This window comes from Python bivittatus, unplaced genomic scaffold (assembly GCF_059951505.1).
Source record: "Python bivittatus isolate LINGU-HERP-01145 unplaced genomic scaffold, Pbiv_v1 ctg000840_np1212, whole genome shotgun sequence".
NCBI lineage: Eukaryota > Metazoa > Chordata > Lepidosauria > Squamata > Pythonidae > Python > Python bivittatus.
In genome coordinates, this window is record NW_028277113.1 from 8,829,562 (window position 1) to 8,857,185 (window position 27,624).

The window sequence follows — 27,624 nt, forward strand, 5'->3', positions numbered from 1 at the left end:
CTCACTTCGCTTGCCAAGTAGTCAAAAAGCTTCAATTCAGAAAGTGCAATGGTCCAGAGGGTTGGCACAGTTAAGGGGTTGGCCTCTGGTAGAAAATTATTTGGGGCCAGCACTTCTCAATCACATAGAAGAACAACATAGAGAAGCCTGGATGGATAAATGTAGAATTCAGTTTTTATTTGGCTGGTGTAGACCAGATGCAGTCTGCCTTGTTTAGTTTATTTTGCTTTGTGCAAGGGAGTTACTTCACCAGGATGCAGCATCTCCCCTCACCTCTGTTTCAAGTCAGGGATACTTGAGCTGCTCTGCTCCCATAATCATGTGGATTGAAGCAGGGGATTCTCTTGACTCTGATACTTAAAAGAGATATGTTGCTTGACTTTCACTTAGATCAAAGCTCTGATGAAGTCAAGCATGCTTTGAAGCTCCATACACGCTATCATTTATGGTGGCTGCCTAATGAAACTATCATAAGAAATCATTTACCAACCTGGAAGTGGAACATTTTAATTTATTTCTCCAGGCTATGGTAATACCCACATATGCTGCTTAAAGGCACATTCTTCTATTTTAGCAATTTTCTTCCTAACACAAAAACATCAGAAAGTGCCAAGAATACCACCAGATGAAAGCTTCTCCAGCAAAGGTATGGCCCAGCTCTTCAAGGACTAAACCAGAAGTTATTCTAGCTCCCATTAATAGTCTCAGAACCGTATACCCTCCCCTCTCCCCCACTAATTATGACAAAGTTTAAAAGTTTATAATATCAGTTGAAAATCTTTTACCACCCCAAGAACAGATGGCTGATAAGGCAGTTTTGGCTGACCTGTCCAATGAAGTCATTGAGACTCCTTATCTTCTAGAATTATAATTGTCTTTCCAGAAACTCTGTAATTGGATATTGAATAACATTAGCATGTTTAATATCCGGCGAATTCAAAATGGCTTTTTTTTTTGCTAGTTTATATTCCCGTACAAACTTCATTATGACAAGCTGAGTTATAGTTATGGCTGACATAATCAATGGAAGCTGCCTGGGAGAATTTATTTTATTTTCTACCTGGATTCAAGGACTGGCACCCAGTTTTTTCCATCATAGAAAGCAAGGAGAGAGCACATTATTAATTCTAAAAACCACTTTTCAGGATGCATTTTCCTGTCTTTGGCATTGACTTCAAAGTACTACCCTTACATATCTTGGTCTCAGTAAGCAACTGAAGCACCTGCAGTTCTGATAAGCAGATCATCTATCAAAAGGAGAAAACATCCCAGAATACATCTATCTTTTTAAAAAAAACTTGGCATGTAAAAATCTTTAGATATCAGTGAGATGTAAAAATATAGTGATGATCAAAATTATTGCTACAGATGTTGAGCATCTAAAGCAGTTTTTCTTGATTATTTTTGGTTGACTGTACTTACTAAATTATTTTGGACTCCTACCTTATGTAATATTCAACAAATGACAGCTGCTGGTTGTTAGAAAAAACTGAAATGATTTTTGGTGCATTTTAGAATTATTTATAGAATTTGCAGATTTAAAATTTGTACTGATTTTTTTAAAACAGGGGATAAAATAAAAACAGCCCAACATTGAAAAGCATTGTTTCTAATATTAATTTATTTTGTTAAAGGTGAACAAAACTCTATTAATGCTACGTTGATACAAAATGATCATTACGTCTTAATTTCTGGAATGATAAATTTCAGAACAGGATCCAACCATAAATATTTTTCTTATGCTACATTTATGATTATGCTTTTGCATAATCACTGCAAAATTGCATAATTGGTTATATTTCCATACACACACATACATACATACTATATGTGTATAGTAAGTATATCTATATACTACTAAAACTCTCCTGCCTGTAACCTTTAACTGGGTGAAATGGTGCCTGGGAGGGCAACAATTTCCCAACAAGGTACCTCAAATGGGCTAACTTACCGAATGTAAGGACCCACGACTCCGGTGGGATTGAAAGTTGGGAAACTTGTGGCTGATTCAACTCTGCACTGCAGCAGTCAACCCAGGTCACATGATCGTCATGGGCCTATTCCTGACCTCTTTCCTGCCTCCCTCTGTCCCCTGCGCCCAATCGGCTGGTGGCAAGGCCTGACAGGCAAGCGGCGATTGGGGCAGAAATTGGACATCTCTTAACAGCACTTGCAAGTGAGGGAAGGACGAGGGTGACTTGGATGCCTGTTGGCAAGGTAGGGCTGGCTGGGGGGTGCCAGTGGTCGATGGGTGAGCCCTCTTCCTCCCTCGAGGGAGGGGGCCCTTGGAGACATGCAGGAGTGGGGCTGCAGTTTTCCTCACACTGCATCTCCCTTGGCCCCATTTCCCCCCAGCAAAGGAGGAGCAGGCCGTGGGGGTGGGGGTGGGGGTGGGGGATGCTTCACCAGGGCTATCTTGAGGGTTGTGAAGGGAGAGCAAATGGCACAAGCCTATTTTATATATGGAAATGGAGGGGGGGGGAGAGGGAGGAAGGAAGGAAAAGTGAGGGAGGGAAGGAAATGAGAGGGAGGGAGGGAGGAAGTGAGATGGAGTGAGGAAGGAAAGGGGAGGGAGGGAAGGATGAAGAAAGGACGGACAGAAGGAAGAAAGTGAGAGGGAGGGAGGGAGGGAGGGAGAGGGAGCAAGCAAGGAAGGAAAGAAAGGAGAGGGAGGAGGGAGGGAGGGAGGGAAGGGAGAAGAAAAAGAAGTGGGGGGATGAAGGGAGGAAGGGTGAGGGAGGGAGGAAGAAGTGGGAGGGAGGGAGGGAAGAAAGGAAGGGAGAGGAAGGAGGGAGGGAGGAAGACTTCTGCCAGCTTCCCACTAGCAAAGTCAATGGGGAAGCCAGCAGCAAGTCTCAAGTCGCTTCCACTCCCACTGCTTGTTTGCCCTTATCGTTCTGTTTTTCAGTTTAGGTATGGAAATCTCTCTGACCCAACGGGTGACTGGTTGTCTAGTACATACTATAGTTATGATTATGCTTTTGCATCATCATTGCAAAAATTATATAACTGATTATATTTTCTTTTCTATATATAATACTATATATTTATTTTTTAAAAAATAAAGAAAAAATTATCTGATGCTTTAAATAAGAATTAAAAAAAATTGGGAAGAGTAAAAAAGGTCACTTTCCTCACATCATTTAATGTATTGCTATTTGTTTATATTTCAAATTTGTCACCACCCATCTCACTGTAGAACAACTCTGGGCAGTTTACAGTAAAAAATAAATATTAATTAAAATAAATAATTTAAAACATTACAAAAGGTTCCTATATGAATAATAAACAGCATCCAAGCAGCTGATGTTAACTAAGAGTAGACTCAGGGAGCATCTTCAAGGGGAGCATCTTTAAGGGGCCAACCACCCCCAGGGTTGATTGTTATCTCCTCTTGCCCCATGCGAGTTGGCAAAGCCAAGTCTTCACCCCTTTCCGGAAGGCCAGGAAAGTGGAGGCCTGCCTCATCTCTGGAGGAAGAGTGTTCCACAGGGCAGGGGCAATGGCAGAGAAGGCTCTCATCCTGGGCCCCGCCAATTGTCATTCCTTCATAGACAGGGTCCACAACAGGGTGGGACAGGTTGACGTAATGGGGATGAGACAGTCCCTCGGGTAGCCTGGTCCCATGCCATGTGGGGCTTTAAAGGTAATAACTAACACCTTGAATTGGGCCCAGAAGCAAACTGGCACCCAATGCAGCTCCTGCAGCAAAGGTGTTACATGTGCCATCCTTGGGGCACCCAAAATTGCCTGCGCGGCTGCATTTTGCACCAGCCGTAGCTTCTGGATACTCTTCAAGAGTAGCCCTGTGTAAAGTGCATTGCAATAGTCTATACAGGAGATGACTAGGACATTTATTATTCATTCTGAGAAGAAGAAATTATAAATGCAAATAGCATTTAGGTCTGGTGAACATCTACAAAGCTTTCAAAGAAAACACCTGGAAGCAAAATAAATATATAACCTAGTAAACTGATGCAAAATCCTGATGACTCCTTGAGGGATGACACCTGGATTTCACAACTGCCAAAGAATGGGGGAGAAAGGCATATGGTGGAAGGAGAACCTGAATTAAATGGGACTGGTCATCTGGGTGAATGGTGATTGTGCTTTGATTATATATGTACCCTCCAAAAGCAACCCTTCTGTAAAACTGATAATTGATCAAGTTCTAGTGTTAGGGTCAACATCTGTGAGGATGTTTCCAAGCCAAACATAGTTTATTATTTGGTTTTTTGATTATGTGTCTTCAAGTTGTTATCAACTCTTAATGACCCTACAGATTTTCTCCGTGATGATTTGTCCCTAACTTGCTCCTTTAGACCTTCCAATGGTGTACCCATTGCCACTTTAACTGAATCCACCCACCTTGCTACTGGTCTTCCTCTTCTTCTCTTTTCTTCCACTTTTCCCAGCATTAGAGCCTTCTCCAGAGAGCTGGGTCTTCGCATAATGTGTCTGAAGTAGGATAATTTAAGCCTGGTCATTTGTACCTCAAGTTACTTTAGTATATGTCTTCCTAATTTTAGTGTAGCACAGGCAGAATGTAGGGAAAAATAGCATTCTATTTAATACCTTATAATTTCACGTGATGTAACAATATGATTGTTACACACCATGCTTTTCTTATTTTTAGAACATGACATATTTTGAAATAAAACATTTTATTGTTCACAAACTTAAGCTGGGAAACAAAAGCAGTATTCTTCAGAAAGAATATTTTCTTTAAAAATCATATTTAAATCTTATGAATACAACTTTGCATCTAAAAATGGAGATAAAATGTATTAATAAAAAACACAATAGCAAACATGATTTCATTTATTTCCATGAAACTGGGATAGATTTTTATAGGCCACGGTCAAAGTCAAGCAAACATACTACTGTTTCCATCCCCCTTATTTTCTCATGTCTTCTGACTCATCCAGATCTCTTTCTTGATGTTCTCTTTCCCACCTCATTTCTTTAAGCTCTTGCCGGTACTTCCGTTCAATGAACCGTTTTTGATGGGCCATCTGAGGAAAATTATCTGAGACGAGAAGAAATATTTCATTTAAATAAAGGCCAGCCAATGACACAATCTTACCACCATCAGAAATAACATCCAGCTCTTATTGTTTTATTACCAAGTCAGTACAAAGAGCACTTGTTGCACATACTGGTTTGGTTATAAGCCCCTATTTACTTTGAAGTAACCTACTGATTTATGTGGCGCATAATTCTAAGTACATGTGAATAAGATTTATCACATTTGTTAGCAATCCGAATGATTTAAATGGAGTAATATTAGTCACAATGCCATAATAAATACTGGGATTTGGTTGAGATGCCACCACAAAGCTATGGAGTATTTAACTGTATTTTCTATTTTATGAAAGTTTCTGTAGAAATCTTTGTGAGTCGATGACTGATTAGAGATCATATTAGGAACGTAAGAAGATGAGTGATTCTTGTGTTCCATAAAATACTTGTTCTGCAAGCTTCTACTATAAAACATGTCACCAGGATGGCTGGAAAGATCCTTATTATGATGATAAAATTCTACCATAAAACATAGATTATTAATGGATTATGCTGAGAAGTCCTGAAAAACCCTATCATTCTTCATCAAAGATGAGAAGAGGCCCATCTGGAGCTTATCAAGCCAATTTTCCTTCATTACTACCATAATAGGCGTTTGTGTGTGAGAGAAACAGGGACAGAGAAGCTATTAGGCTCTTAAACGCCAAGGGACACAACCTAGAAGCCAAAATCTGTTAATACAACTCAGCAAAAGTGGTGCAAAATAATATATATAAACATATCAACAATGGTGATGCCAGATGGAAGGTCACTGTGGAAAGTGTTGCCTGTGTTGGATTTTGTGCCAGAAAACAAATTGCCATTTGTGATAGATGAGCTAGTGCTGATGCTGAAACAGCTGGTGTCCTTGGGAATAGGAGGCTTGACACCAGCACCACATGGGAAATGGAGCTGAAGCAAAGGGTGAAGGAAGAGGTGTGGAAAGCAAAGCTTTGACGTTTTTGAACTCAAGAGTATCCTATTAAGTAAATCGCTTCTCCAAAACAATGTGAAATTTTGCAGGAGAAACTATCCCTGTGGTAAAGTGTCAGAAGCCTCCAAGAGTGGATGATGCTTTTAATAGCTAAGACTTCATTCCCATGGAACAAGGCATTTATGTAAGAGCTGTGCAAAGAGAATCCTTTCTATCCTATTGTTTTCATGAACAATTGGTTTACAATGGAAGACAAGACTTAGAGAGGTCTCATCTTCTGAATTTTCTCCAGAATCACCTGAAGCCTTGGTCAGTCTTCAGCAGTTCTGTATTATTCAACACAACTCAGTTAAGAATAAGTACACAATCGAGTTAAGAATGTTTGACATTACAGTATCAGAGATTTACCTAGCCAGATAACGTAAGAACTTGTTTCTCATGAGAATCCCAGATCTGGCTTTGAAAATATATGATTTAAATTAAAGGCAAGAAGTATGCAACCTTTTTTGGCTGGGCCCTGCATTTGGCCTTTAAAGGCACATGCTCAAATTAGTAGGTGATGTGATTTTCACACTTATCTTAAGTTAATATTATTGTCCTTTCATTTAAATCAGCCTTTTGAGGTAGGCCAGGCCACACTGCAGGGATTCCAGGAATGCCACTTTATTATGTTGGGTATAACAACAGAATCTTGAAAGCCTGTCCACGTTTCTCTCTGCCCCATCTTATACTAAAGATTAATTAATCTTTAGTATAAGATAATTAATACTTAATTAAAGAAAATAATTAATACTTAATTAAAGAAAATTAAGGCAGGCTTACTGTGAGTTTCTTTCACTTGCTTCAATCTCTGGACTGTGTAATCTCTTCCCCAGGTCCCTCTTTAATGGCTTGTTCCTTCCTTCCCCAAGATCAGCTCTAAATTCCTTCATGTTTAACTAATGTCCAGTGTTAGGAATTGTTTTAAAGGGTTCTGGGGGGTTGCCTACAAGACTTGAGAGCACATCTGGCTCAGAAACCCCAGATTCTGTATCCATCAGGTTCAGCCCCAGGCCTCCATATCTTCCACATTCATATCAGAAGGCAAATAATTAACATAGAACAAATGTAAAAATGGAAATCTCTCAGAAGCACACATTTAATGAAAGAAAAGCCAAACATTTAAGATGTGGGCCAAAGATTACAGGCTGGCTGACAGAAGTAGACAAGCTCAGCTCTGATAGATAAAGCTCTGCTTCAATAAATAAAGGCAGGCAACCTCTGTCAGAGGTTTCAATAAGATGGAGAGTTACCTAGGGTTGTAATACAAAGATTTAGGTTCCCATTTGGCAGTAGCTTCTGAGTTTTGCCATCCGTCTTACAAGGTGAGCACTCTGCCCCCATCTAACAAAATAGCGACTTTATTTTAATCACCATGCCTAGATCATCAATGTCAGAGGAATACTTGCAGGCCTGAATTTAAGCATGGGCTTAAGTGCTTTGCTGGACCTAGGCCAGAGAGCTCTGCACTTTACTTGGCTGAATCCCTGATGATTAGATCTGAAACATGAATGCTTCCAAGGGATTATGATGATAAGGGGGAGAAAGCTAGACACAAAAGTGCAGAATAGCAAACAAATATTTTTTTTCCTATCTCAGCTGAACTTTGACCAAAATACAAGTCAACTTCAAAGGGCTCAACCCTGCAAGTGACATTTCTCAACAGGGAGAAGGGATTTTATTTAGAAGTGGAGTCCTTGGTTCTTTCCCATAGTGTTCTCATGCTGTATTAATGTAAGCCTAACCTTGTGTCAACATCAATGGCTACCTCAGCCTGAAGCCAACAACTAGCCCATCTTCCAAAGAAATCCTCTGCTGATGCTTGCTCATCTCATTTTTTCAAACAAGTCTCCTTGGTAGTTGCCAGGGGCAGTGTTGCATGAGATCCCACTCCATGTTAAACTATCACAAATGCTGGGCAACCTGTAATGGTCTGTGAGATTAACCCTAAGAGACTGGAGGAGCCGCAGCCTAGACAACAGTCAGACAAGAGCTATTTCAGCCCATAGAAGAAATGGGGGAGGAGAAAGTATCTCAGAAGGGACCCTCCCTAGTTCTCTGGAAAGTAAAGACAAGGAGGGGAGAAATGTTTTCAGACTTGTAACATTCTTTTACTATAACCTTACAATAAAGGTAGTATTACTCCTCATGGTTTTTGTTTCCTGTCTGGACTACCACAAAGGGCTGACACAATCTGAGCACGTGGCAACCACGTGCTAACCTATATGGAAAGAGGAGTCTGTATCTTGTGAAGTCCTACACTGGTGATTAGAGACAGTCCATGAACCTGGAGGTCAATGCCTATTGGCAGACCCGTGCCTAAAAGCCAACGTGAATTTTTAAATCAGCCATGACTTTAGAGATAACTGAATGTAAAAGTTTGTTCCATTAGAAAATAATTAGTTTAAAAACTAACAGGAATGATAATAGTAAACAATGCTCGGGCACATACCCACTTGTTTACTTTAACCTGTATTTTCCCTCTGTTGCACACAATGCCTACACTCTTCCCCATGAAATACTCTACAGTGATTTGCAAGAAATCCTCTTACATTTTTCCAGTGCATCCATTGCAGCACACATCTCTGCTTGTTGAATGCTGTAAAGATAAACAAATAAATTATGGCAAATGTAATTCAGAGGCAAGTTACAGCTTCCCAGAAATGCTGTGCAGTTAACTAATTTTTCAAATAATCACTAGGCAGTTGTTCCCATAAAATCTTTTCCAGTCCCCCCCCCCCATATATAACTGCTTTGCAGACAGTTATTTTAAAATCAAAGATCCATAGTGTTAAACATCCCCCTTCATAATTCTTTGGTGATTTGTTTTAACAAAACGATTAAAAGACTGTAAAAAACCCTCTATAGCACCAAAAATGGATAACAACATTATAGCCTATTTCCTCCAAACACTCCTTATTTTATTAGGCATTATTTTAATGTTATTCTTAACATCAGTATGCTTTGTGCAAAGAGGTGATCGATGAAAAGTGAAAAACCTTTTAAATGTTATTTATTCTGCAGATGGCACCTGGCATTTACCATGTAAAGAACTTTAAAATGTTTTTCCCATTCATCTTATTGAAATTATTTTCCCATAACATGGGCAATCAGGTTGGAAGATACTAAACTGTTCACGGGTTAGGCTGAACTATCACTGAGTCCAGACCTAGCTGGGCCTTGACACCAAGCTGGAGAAGGCAACACTGAGCCAAAACTAAGCTTTGACTCTGCACACAGTTCCAGCCCAACTAATCAATACACTGCGTTCTTTGAAAAGAACTCCTTGTGGATATTAAAGTATCTTTCCAAGCACTAAACTGGGTGACTCTTCTCCAGTTTCTCCATATATTACTGCCTCACTGGACACTGTCTTGTGTCCTCCTTCTCCCTAATGAAGATTCTTTCTCTCCCCAATGATCATTTTTTAATACACCCAAAACACAACTTCAACACATAAGATAGAAAATAGAGCTTGGGAATTTTGAAAAATGCTAATAATGTGCTAAAAATATTTAACAGAATACAGAGTATTAACTAGCACCTCATTTCTTGATCTTCTGGGACTAGGAAGGACATTTTACGACTAAGGACATTTAAGGACATCACTTTGATCCTAAAGAACAGCATCAACTGGAACTCAGTACTGTGTGTCAGATTGTTGTTTTATGGCACTACTAGGCAATTTCTCCACCCTTGTCTAGGACATCTGACACAGAGAATCAATGTACATGTGCATCTTTGTCTTGATCCCAGATTGTCTTGATCCCAGGTTAGGAGCAACAAAAGGACAAGAATTCTAAAATTCACTTTCTTTAGGAGTCCCATCTAAAATGTCAATGAACATCATATAGCTCTCTTTACCCACTTTGATTAAATAGATAGATAGATAGATAGATAGATAGATAGATAGATAGATAGATAGATATGATATGATATGATATGATATGATATGATATATGATATGATATATAAATATGATATATAAATATTCAAACATTTGCCATACCTTGGTCCTTTCCCACATCCTATTCTCTCGCCTTTGAAATAAACAGCTACAGTGTATGTCCTAGCGTGAGAAGGTCCAACTGTTTGCAGAGTTCTAAACCACAAGACAGACAGCAAAAGAAAACATACTCACCAACACTTCTGAATAGAAATGCAACTATTTTAACAAAGGTCACAGCATATGGATGGACCTTGACAGATTATTTTATGAGGCAATGCCATCATTTCATTGGTTAATATTTATGTATGCTTGGTACAGATTTATACGCATTTTCTCTCTGTCAATCAGTAATTGCTTCTCTTTCCTATATATCCCTCTTCTTTACATACAAAGTTACACTGAGAGCTTACCATCAACAGCATGATATATTTTAGAACAATTTCATACTTCAATTTTATATTCATTTACCTTACCTTCACTGGGGGCTTGCTTCTTATTTGAAAGGGATGGAATATTACACCCTTCATATTTTGCCACCAAGAAATATAATCTGGGTTTAAATGATGGGACACCTTGACAAGAACAAATTGATTCTCTGCAGCCTTTCTCCGTACACATATGCTCAACTGGTACCACCTTTTCTAAAAGCAGCCATTTTGTTAAATACCAAAAAATAAATAAATGAATTCTCTGTTCCTATCCTGTCTGAGCACAGCATGAATAGAAAACTACTTAGAAAGCAGGTAGGAACGTTCACCACTTTCTCTTATGCCCCAGTCTGTGCTAGCACTACAAGCTGAACTTCCCTGTGTGATTTTCCCCGCTTCTCTCGCTTACTGCTAAAGGCACTGTAGATATACCTCTCATAACATTTCCATCATCCATGAAAAATAACTCAGGCAATGCCTATTGCACTTGCAGAAGTAATTGGGTGAGCTGAAGAAGCAATAGCATCCACAATGCCATCTTAGTGGAGGCAGTGAGAACTGTGTGTTTGGGAAAACTGCATGTACCTGCAACTAACAATGTCTACTGTACTTACACCCATCACATGGTCCACATGCGCAAACCTTCATGACTGTATCTCCAATGGTTTAAACTGAATTTGAGATCCAAAGTGTAAAAGTATACCTTGATTTTATCAGGGCAATTGATTCCTTCTTTAAACAAAGGGTATAATGCTTAATTCCAGTCATATGGAAATTAAAAAAAAATGACTCACAAAGTGATAATGCATGTATACAAGACAGTCTCCTTACTTATACAGAGGAATGTCTGGCTCCTTCCCTTCTGTTCTGAGAGTTAGACAGCATTGCTGGAGCTGAGACTTTGGATCATTCCAATCCTGATTTAAGATGAATTCCTAAAATGGGGGGCGGGGGGGGAGATGAAGGAGTAACACCAGTTCACAGGAAAAATGGGTTGGAAATAAGAAAATACTTTAGAATTCAGAGAAAAGCCTTATAAAATGTTATTTTCTCTAAGTACGGGTGGGTTGCAATTAGTGCAAGCTCAAATAGTGCAAAATTCAATTTAGTGTGATTGATAAATTGGAATCAGGTCACATTTAATGCAGGCCAAAATTCAGTTGGTGCGAGGCTAGCACATGTGTGGTTGAGGCTAGTGCATGCACAGTTGCCACTGGAGTTTTAGACGTTGGGGTTTTAGATGTTTTAGTTTGTGCAAAATGGAGGAAAGGAAGTTTCCATCTGAGGGAAGCTCAAAAGAGGAGAGGCTCATTTTGAAGAATTACAGCACAAGTCAAGAGATAGCAAGTACACTCTAGATATGGGCTTATCCTCCTACTGTTATACAGTATTTCCACAAGTCCTTCAAGACCTGGCTATGTGATCAGGCCTGGGGCTCCCAGGGGATCAGGGAGATTTTGCAATGGCTCCCTTATTAATTTTACCCCCTCCTATTTTGTGTGTTTTTACAGTTTTTTTATTTGTAATTGTTTTTATGTATTTATTCTTTTTAATTGTTGTACACTGCCCAGAGTCACCTTGTGTAAGATGCGTGGCTATATAAATATGATAAATAAATAAAATAATGAATTAAAAATTCATTAATAAACATATAAAAGTTTATGTTTAAAAACTTTAATTACCTATTTCTGTTGAGCTGGAACAAATTACCCTATTTTCCATAGACATATCACTTCAAATAGTGCGAATTTGAATAACATGATCACTTTGTGGGATTCATTAACTGCACTAATTGAGACCTACCTGTATCCAAGCCATGAATGTGAGACAAAAAAGATTTAAAACCTGTATTATTACTCAGGGCACACAATAAAAATCTAAGATCAGCTGGGACTCCATTGTCAAGCGCCACTGTGCAGCAAAAGTCAATTTCCTTGCTGTATAACACATACAATCGCTCTGAGACTTACTTTCAGTCGTGGGAAAAAGCAGACATTCATGAAGGTGTGGACGTATTCAAGATCCTTATCTATGTACAGAGCAGCAATAAAGGCTGAGAAAGAAAGAACAACCAAACATTAAAGAAAATTACTTTCTTTCAAACATGCACACAAAAGTTAATACTTTTAGAGAATCTCATAGCAAATATTCCAAGTCAAGGAATGAATGGTGACCTGCAATGGTACATATTAAGACAGTGAAAAAGACAGATAGTTGGGTGAGGTGTGTTTTCACCATCTTGGGAAGAAGGAAAGATCATGAGAAGGAAAAAGACAGCAGGGATATTAAAGCCCACACTATCCACAGAAGGCATATGAAAGACATGGTTTCAGAAGATAAAAATAAAATGAAAAACATGAGCATAGAACTGGCCTACTAATATCTGTTTTCTCAAAAACAAACAGCAGGGAAATGAATATTGGTGTCTTTCAGTCCAAACAACACACACACAAAAGATTCGTGGAGGGGGCTATAGAGAAGCCTGTGCTTCTAGCGATTGCTGTATCTACACAGGAAAGTGTGCCTCTGCCTTGAAGGGTGTGTGTGTGTGTGTGTGCGCGTGCCTCTAAGGATTACAGGTACAAGGGCTATATTCACAACTGGAAGTTTTTTTACTCTGTTAGGACAGCACAATCCACAATGCTACAGTCTCCATCTAGTACAAGTTTGGCTGGGAGAAACAACATGGGATGGAAATGTACATAATGACCTCTGCCTAAATCAGTGTTAAAGTTGCCAAGTTTGAAAAAACACTGGCCTAAATTATGAACTGATGAAATTATTTTCAATCAGTATATTAGTCCAGGTATTTTAACAGAGCTGGCTCTTCAACCTGGTGTCCTCCTTATAGGTTGGGACAACAACTAATTGATTGTGAATTCTGGGAATTATAGCCCAAGGGCTTTTAGAAAGCACTACATCAGGCAAAACCAGAATAAGCTGTTGTATTTTTGGCTCACTATGAATACTTTGCTTTTTTGGAAGGGGAGGGGAGGAGGAATTCAAACTTAAAATTTGAGTTCCATGGAAGATCAGTCGGATTTAACTGTTTAACAGACTTCATTCATGGAAAAAATAGAAAACAAATATCCAGCTAAACTCTGTGGCGTTTCAGTGTTAGACTATGTATTTTTCTTGTAGCTGCTGCTGTTTAACATTTGAAAAACAAATTTCTCCCAGACCAGTCTTCCTCAACCTTGCACTCTCAGGATGTATTATGGCTTAATTTTCAATCAGGGTGCTATCCCAACATATCTGAAGAGTATCAGATCAAGAAAGATGTCTTATTCCCAATCCCAATCAAAGACTTATCTACTTCTGTCCCTGATCCACTAACTGGCAATACCTACTTACTCTTTTCACAACAGTCACTTCTACCTTAACATGTCATCTACCAAGTTTCCGCCAAGGAAAGTTTCACCTTCCTGTCTAGTTATGTTTCAGAACAGAGTTTGAGGCAGTTGGGTTAATTCAAGGTCACTGAGTAAACACATCATCATTCTATGTTGTGGCTATAGCCTTTCTTCCTCAACAAAACTTGAAAACTGAATCAATGAAAAATGCCAACATCTACACAAATTAATTAAGAAGCAATTCTGAAAAACTAGACTTTATTCTCCAATAAAGTCAGCTCTTCAAATCCCATTGTTTAGCCAGGAGACTAAGTTTTTAGAAATAAATCACAGCAAAGTACACACTCTCAGTGGTTTGGTCATAAATTATGATTGTTTGTGAACTGCTTCCATTTACTAAAAGGATCTGGCAAGAGACATTGGGCCTGCTCAACTCACAAAATATATTAAAATGCTCTAGATAAAGATTACCTTTTGGGCCTGATATTTATTGCTACTTCACTTGCATAGGAAGAACAACTTAAAAAAACCAAACTTAAAATAAAGAAAAAGGCAATGCTCAATTTACAATGTGGGTTTTCATCACAGTGCCTTTGGAAACAATGCTACTTATGAAATTATAAATTTATTATATTTCAAATAAAAGAAGGGAACCAATTTTTCCCTTTATTTCTTTAGTTGCATGGGGTATCTAACAGTAGATATTATGTCGTTGAAAAATAGTTCATTTCCTAATGTAGAGTTATACAGATGTAGTACTTCCAATCTCTTCCTTTTCTCTTTGGTAAAGAAAAAAAAAAACACTCATTATTTTGCCCCTTGTCTATTATTTTTCATTATATTAACAGTTATAGTCAGAGCTATATTAATCAGAATTTCCATCTTAAAACCAGGATTTAGTTAAAAGGGAATATGCTTAGCATTAACCATCATTAAGACTGATACAAAAATAATGGCTGTCAGTCAGCCACTAACACAGTAAAATATTCTTACTGGTGATTCTACCAGAGTGTAATCATACTATTTATTAACTAAAAAAAATCACTATTTGGGGAACTTTTTCCAGGAAGCTCTCATTATCCCAGGAATTTTTCTATCAGGAAAGTATTTCAAGCCTTAGTGACATCACCAGCCCAAAAGAACAGAAATAGAAGGGAAAATATAGCAGGCTCATGGAAGAAGCCCCATTTGCCAGCTGTGCTGAGCTCCAGCTATTTCATGGCAATGATAGAAACTTTGGCACATACATCTGTGAAATGTCCCTTGGCATTGAAGAACATGAAGTACCATGCCATAGTATAATTTCCTGTTGTAGAACTTGGGACCGTGCTCCTCGGGTTCATGGACATGAATGTGGGTGGAATTCAATCCCTTCCCCATTTGGAAGAAACACAGTTCCTAAAAGATGACCGCTCCCAACACTGATGTCTATGGCTGCTGTCAGAAAATACCATTCAGCATGTGCACCATCTTGTGGAAGATCACACAGGGTGCGAAATACCTATGCCAAACACTGTGCTGAGGGGGAACAATCCAGTGCATAACTGCACATTTCTTTTGAGACATGGTTTGGACACTTTGTTCTGGGAGGACAGGAGCCATAGAAGTAGGCTGAAACCCCTTTATGGCTTACTGCTTATGCTACATATCACTCATGATGGTGATGCAAAGGATCACAGGTAGGTGCTCTGTAGGTTCCATAGTGTCTTGAGTTCTCTAGGACCAATAACCATGGAGCTACGGGAGTTTCATGGGGCTCTGCTCTACCTGGATGGCTTCCTCCTCATAGTAGGATTACCTGGAAGTCACTAGAGTGTATGTGTGTGTGTGCATGCATGTGCACAGGCAGCAGGAGGCTTGATAGACCTCTGCCACCTGTAAGTCCTAGGGAGGCATATTCAGTCATATTCAGGATTCCAAGGATCTTGTCTTTTCCAGGCAATTTTTAGACTCAACTCCTTTATTGGGAAAATGAGTGAGTGGTGCTAGGCAACTGCTTCCACTTTTGACTAGGTTATGTTGTTCATATGACATGGGGACAGGGAAGGACAAACCTGAAGTTGTTTGGGATTAAAACTGTCCCTCCATAATCCCATTGTTGGCTTAGTTCTTTGATCTGGTTCTTTAACAGAGGTGTGATGACATTATAAGCATAGGAGCACATGTTCAGTTGCACTGTGTAAGTTGCAAAGACACTATTATTGTTACCACCTGCTTTTGGAACCTTATTTAGCTATCAAACCATGAGAGAAGGAAAATGAATTAATGGCATTAGCACTTACATTCCAAAAGATCTGCTAATGTTTTTGTTCGCAATGCAACAGGCCGCTTGGTCTTATCATTAGTAATGGCAAACTCCTGCATGCCCAGTTCTTCTGCCACTTTGGCTTGTGTCCTGTTGTTGACCAAAGAGCTTCGCAACAACTGCCAAGACAAGAGATTCCACTCAGGTAAATATCCATGGAATGCTGAGGAGCAATACTAGATCTTTAGCCTAGATACATACCATGTTGCTAGCCTTTGCTTGACTAAACGAAAACAAAGAAATATTATAGTTTACTGCTTACACAACATGTCACTCATGTTGTAGAACTTGGGACTGTGCTCCTTTGGTTCATGGATGTTCTCCTCCTGTTTTTTTCCAACAATTTTTAAAAGAATGCATGAATAGAAATGAGGTACACACTCTGATCCCATCCCCTCTTCCCTTAACTTCCTCATGCTGACATGGAAGCTCTACAGCATTCACCTCACTGCACACCTTCAATCAACCTGTAAGGGGTGGAAGAAAAGGAGTGGAAGCAGGGTTCAGGTGCTCCCCAAATATACAGGTATTCCCTTTTCTTTCCTGGCCTGAGAAAAGCAGAATGATTTGTGCTGGTCCTGCAATAAATACTTTTATTTACAATAAATATCAAGCATACTATCTGCACTATATATGTTCTCTTTTATTAAGTAAGATAAAGGTAAAAAAACACCCACCCAATCAAATGTTAATTATCTTGGTACATAGTCAACAGAAGCTCCTCGCAACTCTTTTTAGATTAGCCAGTCTAGTCCAGTAGTTCCCAACCTTTCCAGGGAAAAAGGCACATTTGAATATTGAGATCATATCATAGTTGCCCAAAGAACATGGCTATCACCAGGGAAGCTTGCCCATTTGCAAAAGAGATGGACCAGTAAGTGAGGCCAATCACAAAATACCAATTGACCACAAGACAGACTGGGGAGGTTGATCCCTCCCATTTTCTCTAGCTGTCCTCCCCAAATAGACACTATGAAGCCCCAGACTATCTTTTCTGGACAGGTGATGGAAACATTTGCCCCCAAAGCTATGGACTGTAGCCATTCACATTTTTAAAAAATTATCTAAGAAAGCCTATCAGCCCAAGGGGATTCTTGACAATGCTTTTTAGTTTCTGGCTAAAATTAAAATAAGCTTCATTTTTAAAAGTTTTGAATGGAGGCTTGTAAGCAAATATGGAATTTTCTGCAGGTATGTTGGTACCTGTGGGCACTACGTTGGGCACACCATATTAATCCTGTCATCTGTACCCTAAATTATGCCTAGTTGTAACTCAAGCTAATGGAAATAGCCCAGCTGCATGAAATGCAATTTGAAACTGAATTCTTGTGATCATGGTTACAATGAAGCACTTCATCAAGTTTGAACAACAGTGGCAAATCATGTTTAATCAAAGCACAAGAAAACTTCTTTATTTCTCCTCACAGTCATATAGGAGAAAGGAACATGTGGGAAGTCAGGATTACCTAGGTTCATTTTGTAACTGCTTAGCCACAGTTTAATGTACACTGAAAGTAATCCATAGCGTGCCCTGCTACCTTGCATTCAAAACACAGAGAGCTACTTAATGACTTGCTAATTATGAAAGTGTCTAAGAATACTGCTTTTAGCCATTAAAGGGAAGTTGCAAAAATTCTTAAGCTGAAGATTTATTATTTTCATATTTGATTCTGCAAATGTTACTATGGCTTTGGCTAATTGAGCAGAAATACTTTTAAAACATATAATCCTCTAATACTGGACAAAATGAGTTGGTCCCCAACGTGTCCATTGTGAGAGGATAGGGGGGTTTTTTGAGGGGGGGTTGTTTTTTTTTAAGAAATGCAGCCATCTATGGCAATGAGACTCAAGAACTAGTTGACAGGAAAAGAGGCAAATGTCCTAATTAACAGCAATAACTTTCCAAAAGAATAAGCACATGATGTTCTTGGGATTATTTCTGCTGTGAATCAAAGCAGAAATGTTGAAATTTGCATAGGATATGAAGAGTGGATGACTCGCTAAGAAGGTGAAATTTCTACAGAAGACTGAAAGATATGGGCTGTATTTGAGAGAACACAGTAATACTGCAAAATGGAAAGTAATGTGCACATGACACAGAAAAACAACTTTCAGAAAACTATTTCCATTTGATTCGATAAAACACAACTCGGGGAGGTGTCAGCCTGTCAGTAAGGAAGTAACATATAACATGTTCAAAATCAGATGGAGCTATAACCCCAATTATGGTTAATAAGAGGTCCTGGATATAAATTAGCTCAAGGGAATCAAAACAGAAAGGGAATAGGGAGGTGTGTTTCTACTTTCAAACAAAAAAAGTCTGTGTTAAACTTTAAAACATTCTGCCTTTTCAACTAAAGGTTCAAATATCATATGGCACATACTGAGCACTTAGCACTCAGATATTGGTGGGCATCTGCTTTCTTTTCTTTTTAAAGGATAGTGATAGTCAAGGAGGGTGGCTGATGAAGGGGTATTAGGTTTGATTTACAGATCACACACTATCACCAAACTCTTAAAAAGGATTCACTGTCTCCTTTAATGAGGAAAAAGCCAAGAGTTTCACCTTCTAATTAATGCAAAGACAGCCAATTGTATCTTAGTATCTCAGGTCAAGGGTAGGCATCCTGGTACCTTCAGGATGTTTGTATAGTCCTTGCTTAATGATCACTTGTTCAGTGGCCATTCAAAGTTACAATGGCACTGAATGAGTGGCACTTACAACCAGCCCTCAGAGTTGTGGCTGTTGCAGCGTCCTCACAGTCACATGATTGCAATTCAGGTGATTGGTACCTGGCCTACATTTCCAACCGTTGCAGCATCCTGCAGTCATGTGATCACCATTTGTGACCTTCCCTGCCAGCTTCCCACAAGCAAAGTCAATGGGGAAGCTGGCAGGAAGTCACAACCTGTGGTCACATGAGGTCCTTGCTTAACAACAGTGTGCGTTTCACTTAACAATGGCAACTGGAACGGCTGGAACTGCTGTTGTAAGTCAGCGCAGTAACATGACATCACACTTTATGACCATGCTGCTTAGCAATAGAGTTTCTGGTCTCAATTACCATTAAGTGAGGACTATCTGTAGTCTCATAATCTTTTACCATTAGCACTGTTAACCGAGGCCAAAGAAAGAGAAAGTCTAAAGTATCTGGAGGGCATTAGTTCAAACCCTGATGTAGGTATAGAAAGTTTAATTTCCTAGATTTTGTAGTTCTTTAATATACAGATACAACCAGCACATGCACAAGTTGTTCTGTAACCCCTTTCACCCTCCTTTGGGTAAATGAAATAAAAATTAAGGGTCTTAAGATGAGATAGGGTGGGAGAGGGAAGTTGACAGGGGAAAATGATCTTATACATGAGGATGGGAAACACACTCTGGACATGTTCTTTTTCTAATTTGATTTCATCCATTTTTCAACTGCCATACGTGCCTCCCTGGTACAGTTCATAAGAACACGTGGCTCCTAACCTCCTGAAAGTTTTGCATCCACATACTAGTGCAATGGAGGGCACTATTTTTAGGCTCAAGGGAACCACAGACCTCTAGTTGCATGCACTTATTCATTCACATATACAGGTATGTGTGCATACCTTTTTTCACATATGCTGACCATTCATCATTCTGCCTCTTTTACCCCTTTTGCTTCCCGAAACACACTGGAGATCGCTGGTTTCTAGAATGCTTGATACCCTGCCACTAACAGCAGCAAAAAACCAACCATCAATTTCCTGCAAACTCCCTGTGGATCCCTATGGATCACAAGACCTCACTTCTTGTGGATGAGCAGCCTCTAGAATGCAGGATGCCTACAATCTAGTTTATTATTATTATTATTATTATTATTAATAATAATAATAATAACAACAACAATAATAATAATAAAAAAGCTGGGATGAGGCTGGAAAAGCAAACTTCATAAAGTTGCTGCTTGAACTATTAGCCCTAAGTAGCAAGAACAGCACCCCATATTAATGGTCTCTGTCTATTTCAATTGCTTTCACATTCCAGCAAACGAACAAGAATTACCTCTAGTTTTTAGAGGAATAACTTAATCACTATGGTTATTAAAGCTATTGATCTGTTTTAAAGAAGAGACAACATCACACCCAGGCTCCATAAATCACTTTTCCTTGATTGTGGCAGGATTCACATTTTCAAATTAACAGAACATTATTAAGAGCAAGTAGAGGAGTGAGGTTGCTGATATTCAGTTACACTCAGAATAATTCACTTGCTGCTTTCACTATGTTTTTCTCTTTTTCTCTGCTACCTCCCATCACCACACTATCCCAGTTTTGCTCCGGCCAAGAATAATGGATGATACTCTTACCGTCAAGTGGCCTTCATGATGATCAGGGAAATGTATGAATAAGTACTCGGTGGCCACCAACTGCATTATGGAATCACCCAAGAACTCCATTCTCTGATTATGGCCCCTGAAGCATGAGATAAAGGGAGGCAGAGATTATACAGGGAAGGGAACAACACTGCCTTGCTTTAGAACTGGATATTTTAGAAAAGGCAAAATAATAAGCTGGTGATCATATCATACATATTTACAACAATACAGTATATTTGTATTTGCTAAGCATGGGATTCCAGGGGGGATCAAAGGGGAGGCAAATGACAAAACATATTTAATGTTATCATGTAAATATTATGACTTATGCATTGCAAGTATATAATTGCAGCATTTCTGTGATGATGTCACTATGCTTGTAATGTCATCTTGGCATCATTGCAGGTTGCTGCAGATCCCACCACTGTTAGATAAGACAAAATATTGCTTTTAGGTTGTCAGAAGTAATAAAGGGGTATCACTACAGATTTAGCTATGAATCATTTTATGAAAATGTAAAATGTGGGCATTGAGGGGACTGCACCAAACGTCCCTGTGAAAGAACATTTGTTTGACTATGGTTCTGCATAAGTAAAAACTCTGGATACATTCAGCTATGGTTCCTCTGAACAAGTCAGGGTCAGAAACCATGATTTGATCTTTGCTTAATTTGAATGAAATGGCAAATTGTGGCTAATTGAAAACAGAACAGATGATTCCAACCTATGTCAGGGCCTGAAGCAAACCTTGTGTAGTTAAGTGTCTTGATAAGCAAGAATGTTGTTTCTTGCCTTTCAATATTTATCTCATAAAATCACAACTAATCTGAAACAAGGAAGTTTACAAATCTGGCAAACCATTGTTTCTTTGTTGGGACCTCTAAAGTCAGAGGTTCTGAAAAATCCAAACTGGGGAAACAACTGTAGATCAGCTCCAAATGAGACCCACACCAATCTCTCTTCATGCAGAACGACAGCCCCTCAGCCCTCCTGGCAGAAATAAAATGCAAGGCATCTGTTTGGGGGGGAAAAAAATCTCACAGCGTCAGATGGTTAAATCCCACTGTTCTCAAAGTGAAAGCCCGTGCCAAGAGCCGAACGTGAGTAAAAATTACTCCAATAGCATCCTCAAACTCAGTCAATTTCTGGAGGACAGGAGACGTCTCAATCAACTGTCTGTCAGTATTAGATTCTTGCAGCTGTAAATCAATATTAAACAATGAGGACAGCAAATTAGTTTTAGAGGAGAAACTTAAAGCTGAATTCAGAGAGCAAGTGAAGAAGCATGATTAGGTACTTTACATTTTACTTCAGCAATATGAGACAGAACCACAACACAGCAGATATCTTGGTAGCTTACAAGGCTACCCTAGTAATGCATGAACTGAGCATGAAGCTCTTTTTAATGGCAAACTCTAAAGAAAAAGTTCATCTCCATCAAAACAAGAGATTCAAGATCACAAGCTTTTTCTCCTATGCAACCATGTTGCTTAATTTTACTATATTTTATTAAACAAAATATAAAATGTTTTCTGCATCTATTTTTCCCCAAACTGGTACTCTCCACATACAGTGGGGCAAAAAAGTATTTAGTCAACCACCAATTGTGCAAGTTCTCCCACTTAAAAAGATGAGAGAGGCCTGTAATTTTCATCATAGGTATACCTCAACTATGAGAGACAAAATGGGGAAAAAAATCCAGAAAATCACATTGCAAATAAATTCTTTAAAAATCAGACAAATCATGGTGGAAAATAAGTATTTGGTCAATATCAAAAGTTCATCTCAATACTTTGTTATATATCCTTTGTTGGCAATGACAGAGGTCAAACGTTTTCTGGAAGTCTTCACAAGGTTTTCACACACTGTTGCTGGTATTTTGGCCCATTCCTCCATGCAGATCTCCTCTAGAGCAGTGATGTTTTGGGGCTGTCGCTGGGCAACACGGACTTTCAACTCCCTCCAAAGGTTTTCCATGGGGTTGAGATCTGGAGACTGGCTAGGCCACTCCAGGACCTTGAAATGCTTCTTACGAAGCCACTCCTTCGTTGCCCGGGCGGTGTGTTTGGGATCATTGTCATGCTGAAAGACCCAGCCATGTTTCATCTTCAATGCCCTTGCTGATGGAAGGAGGTGTTCACTCAAAATCTCACAATACATGGCCCCATTCATTCTTTCCTTTACACGGATCAGTCGTCCTGGTCCCTTTGCAGAAAAACAGCCCAAAGCATGATGTTTCCACCCCTATGCTTCACAGTAGGTATGGTGTTCTTTGGATGCAACTCAGCATTCTCTCTCCTCCAAACACGACGAGTTTAGACCAAAACGTTCTACTTTGGTTTCATCTGACCATATGACATTCTCCCAATCCTCTTCTGCATCATCCAAATGCTCTCTAGCAAACTTCAGATGGGCCCAGGCATGTACTGGCTTAAGCAGGGGGACACGTCTGGCACTGCAGGATTTGAGTCCCTGGCGGCGTAGTGTGTTACTGATGGTAGCCTTTGTTACTTTGGTCCCAGCTCTCTGCAGGTCATTCACTAGGTCCCCCCGTGTGGTTCTGGGATTTTTGCTCACCATTCTTGTGATCATTTTGACCCCACAGGGTGAGATCTTGCGTGGAGCCCCAGATCAAGGGAGATTATCAGTGGTCTTGTATGTCTTCCATTTTCTAATTATTGCTCCCACAGTTGATTTCTTCACACCAAGCTGCTTGCCTATTGCAGATTCAGTCTTCCCAGCCTGGTGCAGGTCTACAATTTTGTTTCTGGTGTCCTTCAACAGCTCTTTGGTCTTGGCCATAGGGGAGTTTGGAGTGTGACTGTTTGAGGTTGTGGACAGGTGTCTTTTATACTGATAACAAGGTCAAACAGGTGCCATTTCTACAGGTAACGAGTGGAGGACAGAGGAGCCTCTTAAAGAAGTAGTTACTGGTCTGTGAGAGCCAGACATCTTGCTTGTTTGTAGGTGACCAAATACTTATTTTCCACCATGATTTGCAAATAAATTCTTTAAAAATCAGGCAATGTGATTTTCTGGATTTTTTCCCCCATTTTGTCTCTCATAGTTGAGGTATACCTATGATGAAAATTACAGGCCTCTCTCATCTTTTTAAGTGGGAGAACTTGCACAATTGGTGGCTGACTAAATACTTTTTTGCCCCACTGTATATGGGACTTTAGCTCTTATACTCTAATACAGTGATGGACACCTGCTCAGCTTTCCAAGTTTCTGGAGGCTCACAGGAAGTCATCTGGTGATGTCACTTGGAGGGGAAAAGCCAACATTTTCTAGCTCATTTTTTGTGGAGGGGGAGCAGATGGGAATCAGGAGGCATCTGTTATGCAAACCCAGTGTTGTCCAAACTTGGCCACTTTAAGATGAGTGGACTTCAACTCCCAGAATTCCCCAGCCAGCTTAAAGTGGCCAAGTTTGGACAACACTGGGCAAACCATTCAATTCCTACCTTTAATGCCCCTCAAAATGGCCTGAGATTGCCATTATTCACTAGGCCACTGGAGGGGGGCTATATGGATGCATATGTGAAGTCAACCAGAGTGAAGTTCAACCTGAAGGAGATTTTAACCTAGCTTTAAATATGGGAAGATTCATTAATTATGAACATATATAAACAGAATAGTTTCAAGAGTTCTCAAAAATTGTTTGGGATCCTCATGTATTCCAAGTCTGTAATTTTACTGATAACAGCAAAAGTCCATGCTTATAAATACTGTACCTTTTTAGCTATTGCCAAGTTTTATTACCCCCAGCTGATTTTTTTTTCTTTTAGTAATGTTATTAACTATGTTATCTAAATATTTTTTTTTTCCAGCTGCCCTGGGATTATCTGCATGCTGAAATATTTTTTTGGCTATAAATGTAATCAATCAATCTCCCCTTTTTTTACTATAAAAACTTATTTCAAAAGGTTTTATTTCACTGTAGAATCCTCTGCCTATTTTCTTTAATCTAATATTTTCCTATTAAATTATTTTAGCTGGAAGCTAGCAAGAATGCTTGCTGAAAGTGTGAAAATAGAATGCTCAAACTTGGGGATATCACAAGAACATAATTACATTTTTTTTCTGTAGGACCTGTTCCACTTTTGTTGAAATTAGCTCTTCTAAGGGCAAAAATGGAATGTGGGGAATGTTTCAGCCAGTGGTATGATTTTACAAAAATATTAGAAATAAGCAATGCTCCAATAAATGGTGGGACTTACCCATCTTTATAACACATTACCAACATTCTTTCACAGTACACTGAGGTATTCATATACAAATAATAGAAATAAAAATTTTAGGAGGTTGACAGAAATCATGACAAAAATTAGTAGACAAAAATTCATGATTTTTCTCACTTTAGCATCTATTTTGGTTTATTCATCCTCCCAAAGAACCTAAGTATTGACACTATAACTGTGGATAATACACTTCAATTATATCTTGTATCTCTCTGACCACGGATACTAACTGCATACAATTGGCCATCAAAGATGAGCCCTCTAAGAGCTTTGGGAAAAAAGCGCTCTATCCTATCTTTAATCCTATATTTGAGATGGTGGAAAACATCTTTTTCTTGCCTGCCCTGGAGGTCAAAGAAGAAACAGCCTTCCCAGGAGAAGATGAGAGAACAGATTCCTTCATGAGGACACACTGCCAGCCTCAAATAAGGAGCTCCTGCAGAGAGCCGGTTTCTGTCTGCTTCTTCTTTCAGTAACAGGAAGACAGTTCCAGCTGAGATGCTGACAGCCTTCCTGAACCCAGAGGAATCAGGTGACATGAGAAGGCCACAGATGCACTCCTGCCTCCATAAGGCTTTGAGATTTGTTGTACTTTTCCAGCCTGAGAAGTCTCTTGGCGACCAAAATTGCCAGCTTATTCTCTCCCTAGTGCCACCAAACTGGTGGTTTTCCACATGGCCGCCCAGTGACTGACATCTGCTTGCCCAATTACTGCCTGCCCGCCTATCTCCTCTAAGATGCTTGCCTGCCTTTGAGCCCCAGTACCTGACACTTATTAACTACAAAAATTCACAAAGGCCATGTGTGGATGTTAAATGCTCAAAGATGTCAACACAGCCAAAGACCAATAAAAGGCATCCTTAAACTGTTCTGAAATTCGTTAGTGAAAAGGGGACACTTACTTGCAGAGGGTGTAGTGGATAATTAAGCCATACTTCCCGCAGGTCCTGCAAACGTGGAGAGATGCTTTTAAAGCTCAAGGGAACCGTTTAACAAGTTCCACATTGCTAAATAAAATGTCATTCTGCAAAAGACTGAAATGGCTTAAGATGCTGACTCTGCTTCTTGCAAATTCAATAGTGCTGGCAAACTCATTTTTAAAAAGCAGGCATTCTTTGTTCAAACTGCCTGTAGTGCTTCCATTTAGTTCATGTCAATTAGATGGAGGGAGAACACACAACGTTCAGGAACTACATAATGGGTTTTTGGTTTTTTTTTTTGCTTAAAGTTCTGTAACTAAAAATTCAGGAGTTTTATTCCAGCCAAAGGAAAGAAGAAGGAAAAATTCAAGACAGATCAACCAAAGGTGAACATGCAGCACAATTATATTATGCATAAGGCCAAAAACTTAAAAAAAATTAAAGCTATTACATGTTGGTAATTCCTGCCAATGCTTCTCTGTTGCAATACTGGCATGCAATTTGCATGGGAGAAATCGCGGGTTGAGGGAGGGAATTCAACACCTTCCTCTATCCACTGCTACTTCCCTACATCTCAGCTCAGCTGCATTTCTACATTCAACAAGGTGCCTGTACACATCAGGGGATCTATGTGTTGATGGTTAAAAGCAAGACTTTGGTCTGATCTTCTGAAGCAAACTTGTTTAAGCTTACACTGGCTTATAGTTTCTGATTTTCTTATAGCCAACAACCTATGTTTTCCACAATATGTTTGATAGTTTTTTAATCTTATCTTTCCTCCAGGAATTCAAGGGATATACAATTATCCCTATGAGGTAGGCTGGACTAAGAAATAAGCACTCAGAGTCATCCAGTGAATTTCCATGGCTACTGATGAACCTAAACCAGTCTCCGCAGCCTAACCACTATCTCACACTGGTTTCATTTACATTTTTCTTCTCAATTCTTCTCTTTTCACCTATGTGCTCTTCAGCACTGTCAATCAGCTTTTTCCAGCCAATCCCCAAACAGATTGTGTCAGAGATATGAAAGACTGGGTCTAAATCACCAGACTTGGTGACCACTGTGGGCTCCTTCTGAGCAAGATACAGAACCTCACTACAGGATGGTCTTTTCCTATATTGTATTGGCACCTTGTCTTTATAGCAGAAAACCAGGTATATGCTTCATTACAATAATGTTATTTTATTTTGTTAGATGAAACGATTATATTCTGAGAGGCAGGATCCTTTTCGATTTTCCTTTGAAGCACTTGATTTAAAGCACCACCAAGCAGAAGACATGATGCAAGGTATAATCAAGGCAGAAATGAAGTCATACCTTGTCATTAAAGAGTAGGCGTCCAAACAGTTGTTTGGCTTCTTCAAGACTTCCTTCCAAGTAAACTGCCCCTGTGTGAGAGAGAATTTGCCACAGGAAAAGACCTGTGTTAACATTTAGACCCTAACAAGGATGCAAGTTGCAAGCTTGAGGCCGGAAGCAAGTGTGCTTCAGTTTCACTTACCTGTAAATTCAGGAACAGCTGCAATGATAGGGGACTGATTCATATTCAGCTCACTCATATAATAGCTAGAAAGGGGGAAGGAGCTGCAGCAACTAGGTCGGACCCATGCATGGGATTTGTATGCACAGAGATTCCTCCAAGCATGCTTACTTGGCAAAAACAGAGCAAGCATCCAGTCTTGTTCAATTGATACGCAAATTCCACTGAATGCATGGAAAAGTCTTCTCTTCACAGGAAAAATGTTGTTTGCTTTTTAATTTCCCTGTAAATCAACCCGCTTAAACCAGAACTTCAAAAGCAAACAAGTGTATATTGAACACATAATCCCACTGATTTATCTACTTATACTCCAGTTGTTTAATTTCATACTAAAATCCTATGCAGATTTATTTAGAATAAAAAGGCAATGGCACATCGATTGCTCATTGCTGCCAAGAAAAGTGCATGGACATGATGAACTTGATTCGAGAAAGATTTTTATTTGCATTCCACCATACTCAATGTGTTACCCTCTGGTTGAATTTAACATGTTTCTCCTTTGGC

The 27,624-nt window shown here is 39.3% G+C and overlaps 1 protein-coding gene across 3 annotated transcripts in view; it reads right to left on the bottom strand.

The window, feature by feature from the left end:
• Positions 1–4,807: 4,807 nt before the first annotated feature.
• Positions 4,808–27,624, bottom strand: part of DROSHA (drosha ribonuclease III) — a 100,611-nt gene continuing 77,794 nt past the window's right edge. For 2 of the 3 annotated variants that reach the window (XM_088130790.1, XM_088130789.1), the window contains exons 24-33: positions 26,898–26,968; positions 25,560–25,604; positions 21,456–21,613; positions 20,407–20,512; positions 16,047–16,188; positions 12,382–12,464; positions 11,243–11,346; positions 10,044–10,136; positions 8,587–8,633; positions 4,808–5,029 (exon numbers count right to left, since the gene is read on the bottom strand). In XM_088130790.1, the coding sequence (XP_087986916.1) occupies positions 4,899–5,029; positions 8,587–8,633; positions 10,044–10,136; positions 11,243–11,346; positions 12,382–12,464; positions 16,047–16,188; positions 20,407–20,512; positions 21,456–21,613; positions 25,560–25,604; positions 26,898–26,968 (980 nt within the window). In that variant the 3' untranslated portion in view covers positions 4,808–4,898. The remainder of the gene's footprint in view (positions 5,030–8,586; positions 8,634–10,043; positions 10,137–11,242; positions 11,347–12,381; positions 12,465–16,046; positions 16,189–20,406; positions 20,513–21,455; positions 21,614–25,559; positions 25,605–26,897; positions 26,969–27,624) is intronic. The other variant, XM_088130791.1, reaches the window with a different exon arrangement.